At 33.9% G+C, this 11903-nt stretch overlaps 2 protein-coding genes and 1 pseudogene across 2 annotated transcripts; 1 reads left to right on the top strand and 2 right to left on the bottom strand.

Moving 5' to 3' along the window:
• Positions 1-544: 544 nt before the first annotated feature.
• On the bottom strand, positions 545-4717 carry LOC105558251 (ABC transporter C family member 10-like). The gene is made up of 4 exons (XM_012005837.1): positions 4504-4717; positions 4208-4416; positions 3274-3987; positions 545-1228 (listed from the first exon to the last, which is right to left on the bottom strand). The coding sequence occupies exons 1-4, from the start codon at positions 4715-4717 to the stop codon at positions 545-547; spliced, it is 1821 nt and encodes a 606-aa protein (XP_011861227.1).
• A 142-nt stretch (positions 4718-4859) lies between these two features.
• LOC105558250 lies at positions 4860-5939 on the top strand (annotated as a pseudogene).
• A 2103-nt stretch (positions 5940-8042) lies between these two features.
• On the bottom strand, positions 8043-9423 carry LOC105558249 (pyruvate, phosphate dikinase regulatory protein 1, chloroplastic-like). The gene is made up of 2 exons (XM_012005836.1): positions 8624-9423; positions 8043-8277 (listed from the first exon to the last, which is right to left on the bottom strand). The coding sequence occupies exons 1-2, from the start codon at positions 9421-9423 to the stop codon at positions 8043-8045; spliced, it is 1035 nt and encodes a 344-aa protein (XP_011861226.1).
• Between the last annotated feature and the right edge of the window lie 2480 nt (positions 9424-11903).

The raw sequence follows: 11903 nt of genomic DNA, 5'->3' as shown, positions 1-11903 counted from the left end.
TTCCTTCAATTCATTCTTGGTCTTATCATCAATTTCACACTTATGATCTTTACCACATTTATTAATGGTACAGCACGTATTAAATGGCAACCGATACATATAATTTTTATTTTCCTGATTCGGACAAGAAAGATTTTTTACTAGCATAAAGTACCTCCATTGGTAAATGAAATTATTAAAAAATTAACCATAAAGTGAAAGTGTGTACTGAAAATGTACACACTTCATCACTTTGATATAATATCAACAGTACTCTCTGGTACTGATGGAAAGAAAAATAGGTTTTAACCTCTTTTAAATCTAACACAGAAGAGTTTATTACTTCTACACATGCATCACACATGAAGAACTGTTTTCACAGCTGCCCATAAGTTTACCGTTACGCAAGCTGTATCTACAGGAGTGCATGAAGATGAAAAAATTATGGGTCATAATAATCCTCTAAAAAATACTATGAGATGATTATAAATCAAAATGATTAAAAATTTAATAATTTTAATTATAAATCTAGCATATCAACTAACGATATGATTTAAATTTTCTTTCAATTCCACTGTATCTTCGCCAGTTTTGTATACAGCCCGTCTTTACTCATTAGAGAGTTATGAGTTCCTACTTCTTCTACTTTCCCATGGTTAATCACTATAATCTTGTCAGTTTTAAGTGCAGTTGATAACCTATGTGTAATTACGATCGTTGTTCTGTTTTGCATTAACTTGCTCAATGCTTGTTGCACGAGGTTTTCACTTTTATAATCAAGGGCAGAGGTTGCTTCATCCAGTATTAAAACCTGAGGGTTTTTGAGTATGGCTCTTGCTATTATAATACGTTGTTTTTGTCCTTCAGAAAGTTTTAATCCTCTTTTTCCTACAAATGTATCAAATTTATCAGGCAGCTTATCAATAAATTCCATCGCATAAGCGCTGATAGCTGCTTGCTTCACTTCCTCATATTCAGCACCCGGTTTGCCATATAGTATATTTTCCATTATTGAGCAAGAAAATATCATGTGATCTTGTGGCACTAAGCCAAACAACGATCTGAGGTCATTGAGTGCAATTGACTTAATATTGTGCCCATCGATAGTAATGCTACCTTTGTTTGGATCATGAAAACGGAGCAGAAGCTTTAAAATGGTGCTTTTACCACTGCCAGATGGGCCAACAATTGACACTGCTTGACCTGCCTCTATAGAAAATGATACGTTATTTAACGCTGGCTTATCAGACTGAGATTCATAAAAAAATGTTATGCCATTAAACGAAATTCCTTTTTGAACACTACAAATTTTTATAGGATCATCGGCATCTGCTATAGAGCTTTTCATATTTGTAAATTCAAATAAACGCTCTACTATTCCAAGACCTCGTTGTAAATCACTGATATTATCGCTCAAATTATTTATAGCTCCTGCCGCAAGCGCTGAATAAAACACAAATGAGGAGAGTTCTCCAATAGTTATATTATTGCTTAAGACTTCTTTAATACCGAAGAAGAGCAAAACAACTAGTGAACCTATCACACACGTGATAACTAGAGTTACTAAAATAGCACGCAAGAGTACTAATTTTACGTATGATTTTGATACTGAGTTTAAATGTTCCTTAAAACGGATTTTTTCGTTTTCTTCGAGTACAAACGATTTGATGGTTACGATAGACCGAAAATTTTCCTCACTAAGTGATGCAAGCTCACTTAATTTATCCTGGGCAAAGCGTGCATGGCTACGCACTTTTTTTCCAAGTGAGGTCATGATAATGAGTAGTATAGGTATTATTGCGGCTGCATACGCAGTTAGTTGTATATTTGTATATAATAACATGGCAACACTACCAATCAGAATCACAAAATTTCGTAATATGGTTAGTAAGCTGCTGTTTATTATTGATTGCAGCACAGAGGTATCAGTAATGAGTGCTGAGATAACATCTTGTACGCCTGTGTTCTCAAAGAAGCTTGGTTGTAAATCGGTAATACTGCTATATAAGTTGTATCTGATTCGTGCGATAACTTTCTCACTGCCAATGCCAATGAAATATAACCGGGTAAATGCAGTGAGAGAAATGGCTAAAACTATAAGTATTGCAACTAATAGTTTGGTAGTAAAATCGTGCTCTGTGCCAGAATCAATTATATTGCTTAAGCCTCTGCCAAAGAGGAGGATCGTTAAGGCTGAAAATAAAACTGCAATGAAAGCTATGATGAAATAAGATAGATTAGGCTTTATATAGCAAAATAACTCTCTAATATTAGATCGCATCGTATTTTGAAGTTTCTGGAGTTAAGTATATAGATTTTAGTTTCAGGAGAAAGAAGAAAGGTACGGCTAACGTCATATTGCGTACAAACGTTGCAATTTTTAAGCAAAGTGATGTTGTTCAAGTAGCTGACACTTGGGGTCTATGTTTTACACGCTGGAATGACAAAGTGAGCGTGCGTAGGTGTCATCCCAGTACTCCTTTCTCGTCATCCCAGTGCCTATTTCTTTGTCATCCCAGTGCCTATTTCTTTGTCATCCCAGTGCCTATTTCTTTGTCATCCCAGTGCCCAGACACTGGGATCCAGGAAACTTACCAAGTAAATGTACAATAAGAACTAGATTCCAGCGTCACGCGCTGGAATGATATCATAGGGGCACTGGGATCTCATTTTACTTTATGATGATGTCATGAAAGTAGCTTTCCATCCAAAAGGGTGTCATCCCAGTGCGTGACACTGGGATCTCATTTTATTTTATGATGATGTCATGAAAGTAACTGACACTGGGATCCAGAAGACTTAATTTCAACCAAATAATAAAGGCTAGATCCCAGTGTCTGGGCACTGGGATGACAAAAAAAGGAGCACTGGCATGACACCTCTCTTGGATTCTTTTAGCCACAAACATTAAGAAATTTACCAAACGAAAAAAAAAGGCAAAAGAAACCCCGTGGTGCGAGTTTTGACTCTATATTACTGTAAGTGGCGCTGTAATAATGTGCTAACGCTTAAAATAAGCGCGATTTGGCTGAATGTAGAAAAAATAAAAAAGACATGCAGCCGCTATAATTTTATGTAATCCGCCAATAAATACTCTGAGTTTTTTACTGAATTTTGTCATTGAACCCGCGCGGATCAAAAACAAGTTTTGAGTCACAAATACTCTTATTGTCATAATAAGAGGGCTAGCGGAGTTTGTCAAGCAAGTTTTTTCGTTTCTATTTCCAAGAAAAGTTCGTTATATGGTTATGCAAGAAGTCTATTCGTGTAGTTGTCTAGTTATAAATCACTCACAATTGATATGCTCGAATTATTCTCAGTAAATAAATCAAGCATAATGTTAGGTATTCTACCATCAACTATGTGAACAACTCCAGCACATTCTTCTATCATTTTAGTATATGCCATAAGCCTTCCAATAAATTTTTCTCCTTGAATTTTGCCACAATCAATCGATGCATTTAAATTTTTAACAGATATCTTCCTGCCACCAATTTTATCTATTTCTTCACCTGTATCGCTAAAGGTTATCATTTTAGATGCAGAAACTGCAATTGCAATTGTGCTTGCAGTGCTATCGGCATCAATATGATATGTTTCCCCATTTTTTCCATGACCGATAGGTGCAATAACTGGTATAAAATCTGATTCTTCAATAAAAAATAATATATCGGGATTGATTTCAGTGGGCCTACCGATGAATCCCATGTCTAATATTTTTTCGATGTTATTTGATCTGTCTTCCTTAAGCGTAGTGCTTATCTTTTCAGCTTTTATTAAGTTGCCGTCTTTTCCACATAATCCAATGGCTGAACCACCAGCAGAATTTATATGCTGAACAATTTTTTTATTAACTGAACCACACAGTGCCATTTCAATGATTTTCATAGTGTCTTTGTCTGTAAGTCTGATACCATTCACAAACTTACTGTCCATACCCAGCATTTTTAACACTGAGTTAATTTCATGTTCTCCGTCATGAACTATCACCGGATTTATACCAAGCTGCTTTAATAAGACAACATTATGCACAAAAGTATAGAATAGTGTTTTATCTGAGATCGTTACGCTGCCACATTTAATGACAAAAGTTTCACCTACAAAGCTAGGTATGCTAGACAGCACTTCAAGTAATATTTCTGCTTTTTGTTCAAATGATACCTCACCCTTTAAAAATTCACTACTTTTCATTTTTTTATCTTGTAAACTTGAAAAACTCATCTCTTACCTTGATTATTTTATGCTTAACACGAATGCTTATTTGATGAATTGACACATTTTCATTATTAATCCATTTTTGAGTATCTTCTAGAATGGCATCTAGGCTTTTTTGACTCACTTTATCTATTTTTGTTAGCACAACGTTAAAGTTAATATTATTATATATTAACCAATAAATGAAGTCTTTGTCTATTTCTTTTAATCCTACCTTGCTATCTATCAATACAAACACTCTTCTTAGATTTTTTCTTTGAATTAGATAATACTCAATTAAGTTTAAATATTGTATAATTTCCTCCTTACCTGCATGAGAATAACCATACCCTGGTAGGTCAACGAGTCTGAACTTATCATTGTACATAGAATAAAAATTTATTTGTCTAGTGCATCCAGGTTTAGAGGAAACTCTGGCAGCTTTTTTGCTGTTTATCAGTAAGTTGATCAGACTGGATTTTCCTACATTTGATCTACCAGCAAACGCAATCTCTGGAGCCGACTCATCTGGTAATGATTTCATGTCCGAAGCTCCAAATATGAAATTGCAGCTTGATGTTATCTGTCTTGCCATTATATTCAAGTAGAAGGTATATTATAGTGTTATTGCTTGATATAAGAAATTTTTTATTTCAGTATATATTACTTAGCTAGATCTGTACTATATGAATATAGAGAATAATTTACAAGACTTAAAGAAAAAATTTAGTGATATAGAAAGGAACTTGGAAAACCCTACCAATTTAAGTCAAAAAGAATTCATTACCCTTTCAAAGGAATACTCTGAGCTCAGGCCAATAATCAGGATAATTGATGAATATAACACGCTGAAAGAGGAAATTTCAGACTTAGAAGAAATAATGAAAGATGAAAATAGCGAAGGTGGTATAAAAGAGTTAGCAAAAGAAGAATTTTTCGAAAAGCACAGGGTATTATTACCAAAAGTAAAAGCAAAACTAAAGTTAGCATTATTGCCTAAAGATGAAGATGACTCAAGAAATGCAATATTGGAAATCAGAGCCGGTACAGGAGGAGAAGAAGCAGCATTATTTGCAGCAATGTTATTTCGTATGTATCAAAAATATGCAGAAAGAAGAAATTGGAAGTTCGAGCCAATAAGCATTTCTAATACAGGTATAGGTGGCTATAAAGAAGCTTCTGCACTCATTAATGGAACAGAAGTTTTTGCAAGGTTGAAATTTGAATCAGGAGCGCACAGAGTACAGAGAGTGCCAGAAACTGAATCCTCAGGAAGGTTACATACCTCTGCCGCTACTGTTGCGATATTACCTGAAGTAGAAGAAGTTGACTTTAAAATAGAAGAAAAAGACTTACGAATAGATGTTTATAGATCCAGTGGTCCTGGAGGGCAATCAGTGAATACAACTGACAGCGCAGTAAGGGTCACCCACTTGCCAACAGGGATAATTGTAATACAGCAAGATGAAAAATCGCAGCACAAAAATAAAGCTAAAGCGCTTAAAGTATTGAGGGCAAGGCTATACGAAATTGAAAGACAAAAAAAAGAAATGGAAAGGTCAACAATGAGAAAAAGTCAGATTGGCTCTGGTGATCGTTCCGAGCGCATAAGAACATATAACTTTCCACAATCAAGAATAACAGACCACAGAATTAATCTAACTTCACATCGGCTAGAGGAGATTATAAAAGAAGGTGAACTAGATGAATTTATTGAGGCACTAATCTCACGTAATGAAGCAGAAAGATTGGCCGGGGAAAGTTAATCGCTCACATCTGTAAATTGAATTGTGCCTTCTGATACGTTAAAATAGTGCACCATATCAGGAAAACTAGGTACGGAAATGTCAATTTCAATGAACTTGGCAATTAGAGACAGGATTAACAGAAATGGTAGTAACATTTGAGATTTTTAATTAATGAATAAAAATCTCACATTTAAAGCGTTGAAAGAAGAACATTTTTTACTGTTATTAGAATGGTTAGAAACACCTCACATAAAGAAATGGTGGGATGCGGATATAAATTGGACACCAGACATTCATTATTAATTGTAACGGGGTTGATATTGGTTATATTCAATACTATAACAAACATGATTTTCCACCTGAGCAGGGCTACGATACTTCTGAGCTTCCAGAAAGCTGTGTTGCTATAGACTGGTATATCGGAGAGCTGGATTATGTGGGCAAAGGCATTGGTCCACAAGCTTTGAATATATTTTTAAACGAATTTGTCTTTAAAGTTTCTGAAAATGCTTTTGTTGACCCAGATACAGCAAATGTTCGTGCAATCCGTGTTTACGAAAAAGTTGGATTTAAAAAAATTGGGGAAAGTAATGGTACAATCTTAATGATCAAGGCAAGAATTCCTGAGAACCATGCAAGATGAGTGTTTTTTCAACAGTCCGTCTAAATTACTACAAGCAGTTTAATTTTTAGTAAATATGTCATTATTAAAAAAATATGCAAGAAGCTTTATAGAAACTTAACATAATTTTATCATAAAAATGTCATCCTTAAGTCCTATGTAAAAACAAATTTTGGCACTAAGTGAATCTTTTTTAATTAACTATGAGCTGGATAAATTGGAAAATAAATTTTGTTTACTTTTATAATACCTTAAGATCTAATATCACTTTATCAGTCAAAAGTATCACAATAGGCTAGTATGTTCCTTACTCTTTTTCTCAAAATATTACCTATTTATATTACAATATTTATTGGTTATTTAGCAGGAAAATGTCTTAAAATTGACAGAAACACTATATCTCAAATACTCTTTTATATAGCTAATCCAATAGTGATTTTATATGGAGTCTCTCATACAGAAGTTAATTTAAAAGTAATTTTTCTGCCGGTTTTGATATGGTTTATAAGTAGCACTATGTCCTTATCAGTGTATTATCTTTCTTCTTTTTTATTTAAGGATAACACGAGAAACATATTAGCGTTTAGCTCGGGCAGCACAAGTATGGGTTATTTTGGCCTGCCGATTGCCATGGCTTTATTTGATGAAGATTCAGTATCTGTATATGTTGTTTGTTATATAGGAATGGCGTTGTTTGAAAATAGCTTAGGATTTTACATAGCCGCAAATGGTATTTATACTGCAAAAGAATGCATATTAAAGTTGTTCAAACTTCCTTCGCTTTATGCGATGGTTCTGGGCTTCTTTTTAAGTATATACGATATACAAATACCTACTTTTTTAACAGATGTTATGATGAATATTAGAAGTACATTTGTTACACTAGGAATGGTGCTACTTGGAGTGAGCATTGCGAATATTACAAGCTTTAAAGTAGATTGGAAGCTTGCTTTGATCACTATTACAGCAAAGTACGTATTCTGGCCATTATTTGTTTTAGGAATCGTTCTTATAGACAAACATGTTATAGGTGTATACGACGAGAGTATATATAAAGCACTGATGTTGCTAGCTATTATTCCAGTTTCTGGGTCCAGTATAATACTTGCTAATATTTTGAATTATCAACCAGATAAAGCTACTCTGTTGCTTCTAATCAGTACTGCAGTGGGACTATTTTATGTTCCACTAATAATATCATTATTTTTCTCTAAACTTGTTCCTTTCTGATCAAAAATTTAAGTGCTTGCATAACCATATGAAAAACCAACAGCCCACTCTTTTGTCATTCCAGCGCGTGACGCTGGAATCCAGCCTTCCTGCAATCTCATCGAAAACATTGTAACCACTTTCTATGCTAGTTTGCTTGTGAGCAACCTGGATCCCAGACTGGAATGACATCACAGGGGCACTGGGATGACAAAGGAGGGCAGTGTCAGCTACTGGAATGACAAGAAAGGAGTACTGGGATGACAGTAGGTAACGCAAGAAGTCTACCGCTATTCCACGTCAAGAACAACCATAAGTTCATTAGGGTTCACATAACCTAAAGCATTTTTTGCTTGCTCATCAAGCAGATCTAAATCTAAGCTTTTTTCATATAAGCCAAATACTTTGTTGTCCAACTTTTTCTTTTCAGAAGAGACATCCTTTAGCAGAAGTTTATTGTACTCGATTTCTTTTTTTAAGTCTATTAGCGTCAATAAGCCGCGTTTACCTGTAATTGTGCTAATGCTGAAATATAATGTAAGAGAAGAAATGAGCAGGGCTGCGCTTAAACACAGTAACTTTTGCTTCTTTTTGGATATAAGCACCGTACTTTCACATACAAGAAATGTATAATATGAAAAGGTGAACAAAAAGCTAAGAACCTTGACGTGCTTTACATCTTGGCTTTACCTTGTTTATAATGTAAATCTTACCACCCCTTTTCACAACTTTACAATTTTTATCTCTGTTACGATGAGATTTTAGCGACCCTTTGACTTTCATATCTATAGTAAGAATTAAATTACCTTACATTATGATCACTTACAGAGAGTTAGTCAATTGATAAATTTTTCACATTTTATTAAAATACTGTATAATTGTTGCTGATACTTCTTCGATTGACTTTTGCGTGACATCAATAATTGGCCAGTTATTCTGCTTAAATAGTTCCTCTGCTTCTTTAATTTCCTTTTCTACTTTCTCAGGATTAGCATATATATTGTTATCTTTGTTGTTAATTGAAGTAAGTCTATTTTTGCGTATTTCTATTAGCCTACTTACGTCTATTGTTACCCCTATCGTTAGTTTATTTTTTAATTTTGCCAAGTCGACATAAAAGGGTACTCCACTAACAAAAGGAATATTTGCAACCTTATAGCCTCGGTAAGCTAAATACGTACTGGTGGGAGATTTTGATGTACGTGAAACTCCAACCAAAATTATATCTGCTTTATCAATATCTTGAATACTTTGTCCATCATCATGATTAATAGTGTAGTTTATTGCCTCAATGCGCTGGAAATATTCGTTATTTATCTCAGTATGCAAGTCAAGCTTTTCGTCTTTTTCAATTTCAAGATAGGACGAAATTTCTCTAATAATATGTGATAATATTGCTCTATAGGGAATTTTCAACTTTATACAGTTATCTTTTAGATATTTTCTTAGCTCATCATCAGTAATAGTGCATATAACAAAGTTATGCTCATCACTTTTCTTATTAATTTCCTCCAAAATTTTATCAACCTGCTCTTCTCCTTTCACAAAAGACCAAACATATTCGATTGTTTCTACAGAACGAAAGTGTTTCAGAGCTGATTTTGCAACTGATATAACAGTTTCACCACTTGAATCTGATACTAAGTGTAGATTAAGCTTTTTAAGGGTCATCAACGTTATACTAAAAATAATAGCAAGCAATCTGCTACTGAAATTGTGCTAATTTATTATACTACGTAAATATAGAAAAACTATCTTGTTGATAAAACTCAAACTAATTGATAAATTCTTAACACAATTATTCTCAAAACGAATGTTTTTATTAAAGCCTACAAATTTCACTTCTTTTTCTAAAAAAGCACTACCTTGGATTGGGATTATTTGTTTCGCATGTTTTTTAATTGGAATGTCTTTGGCGTTATTCTTCTCCCCAGAAGATTATAAACAAGGAGAAATTGTACGAATTATGTACATTCATGTGCCTTCTGCATGGCTTGCACTTGGAATATATGGATTAATTGCATTACTCAGTTTCATTTCGTTGGTATGGAGCAATAGCATTGCTGGTGTTTTAGCGCATGCTGCTGCTCCTGCAGGGACAGTCTTTTCTGCAATATGCTTAATCACAGGTAGCATCTGGGGAAAAGGAACCTGGGGCACTTGGTGGGTATGGGATGCAAGGCTTACTTCAATGCTAATTTTATTTTTCCTATATGTTGGCTACCTTTCATTGTGGAGCGCTTTTGATAATGAAGCGAGGGCAGAAAAATCAGCAGCAGTATTTGCTATTTTTAGTGCTATAAATATTCCTATAGTAAAATTTTCCGTAAATTTATGGTCTACTCTCCACCAGCCAGGAAGTATTCTAAGAAGAGGTGGAGTAGCAATAGAAAGTTCTTTGCTGTTGCCACTCATTGTAATGTTTATGTTTTGTATCACATTTTTTTTAGTAGTGTGGATACTGTATTCGCTTTACTTAATTAATTTATATAAGATAAAGAGAGAAATTAGTGTGCGGTATTAGATAGTCTTGCAACTCTATAGAAGAGTATGCTAGAGAGCCTACCAGTATTTTTAAAGTAAATGTTCATGTGATTCCACAGATAATTCTGTTTTTTGATTCTATCTGTCCATTTATCATTTTCTATATCTTGTTTGTTGGTTGCTCTTTTTTCTTGCTCAACAATTGCCTTATCTATCTTCTGATGAATTGCATCAATTGCATTAATCGCACCTCCTTTTTTGTATACTTCGCTTTTCCCTTCAATAATTAACTTAATAAAAGTATTTACAACAGACTGCACTTGATTATGATTAACCTGACCTTTTATCAAAGAAGGTAAAGAGCCTAATTCCATCAATACTTCTGGTGCTGTTTTATCTTGAGTGGAAAGTCCTAAATTATCTGCTACTTTACTTATTAATAACTCTCTGTGTTCTTTATTATCTTCCAATTTAGCATAATTACTCAATAGATCTATAACGGTAGATACTCTGACTTCAACAATATCATCAACATCTTCATCTTCTAGAGCAACTCCTGACCCCAATAACCTCTCTCTGAGATTTTCGCTTAAAAGATTGATAAATTCTTCATTTGCATCTGATCCTGTGGTTGATATTGTACCATCTAAATAGTTACTTTGAGCACCGAAGCCATGCTCTATTTGTATTTTTGTCTCAGGTTTAAATCCTAATTTTGCACAGAATTTCTGAAAATATTCTTTAATAATGTCAAACAAGTTCTTGCCATTATCTTTATAATTTTTTAACTCTTTAGGAATAGTAAGTGATAATTTACCATCTCGATATTTTACAAGGTCTTCACCATCTTGAGACTCAAGTGTAAATTCTAATGAGTTAGACAGATCACATATCTTATCACCATGCATAACTTGATTTTTAACAGAGAGTATTGGTAGCCTCATGTCAGATCTAATTCTTACATTATTTTGGTTAGCACAATCAATATTTATTACTTTTTTAGGATTTTCTACTATGAACGACTGTCCAAGTGCAAGTTGGGTTTGTATAAATGGAGCAGCCTCATACCCTGCTTGATTACAATTGGTAACTAGCTCTTCTAAAATAGCATTACTTGGAACTTCTGCCCCAGCGTATCTGAACATTTTTTTGAAAACTTCTTTTGCAAAGGAACGGTAATCCTTGTTTTTATCTCTCTCTGTAGGTAATAGATGGATATACCCGTGGCCAGCATTGTAAAATTCTTCAAATTCTTTCTTATATGAATCGGTTTTTTGATGATTGGCAGTTTTGGGATTTTCACAGTGATTTTTCCATAGCTCACCCAATGCATTACTTATAAGCTCTTTCTCAATATCTTCGAGTACTGAAGCAACAAAAGCTTTGCCATGATCCGTATCTATTTCTCTTGTTCCTTTTTTGTTAAATATTTCGTCATTATATATATCATCACTATTAAAAAGTTCGCTTTTGCGGTGCTTAGCTCCTTCCTTAAATGCAATAATAAGATTTTTATCTATTTCTTTTCCGTTAATAATAAAATTCATCCTTTGAAAATCTAAGAACATTGTTTCACCGGAATTCGCTAATTTATTATCTTGATCTGCTCTTAATTTACTAAAATTGAACTCTTTAGCTGTGGCCTTTAATCTAACTACTGGACTCTT

Source organism: Vollenhovia emeryi, unplaced genomic scaffold, assembly GCF_000949405.1.
Source record: "Vollenhovia emeryi isolate VEMERY1.0 unplaced genomic scaffold, V.emery_V1.0 DF939362.1, whole genome shotgun sequence".
NCBI classification, from domain to species: Eukaryota; Metazoa; Arthropoda; class Insecta; order Hymenoptera; family Formicidae; genus Vollenhovia; species Vollenhovia emeryi.
This window is presented reverse-complemented; position numbering and strand designations above follow the sequence as displayed.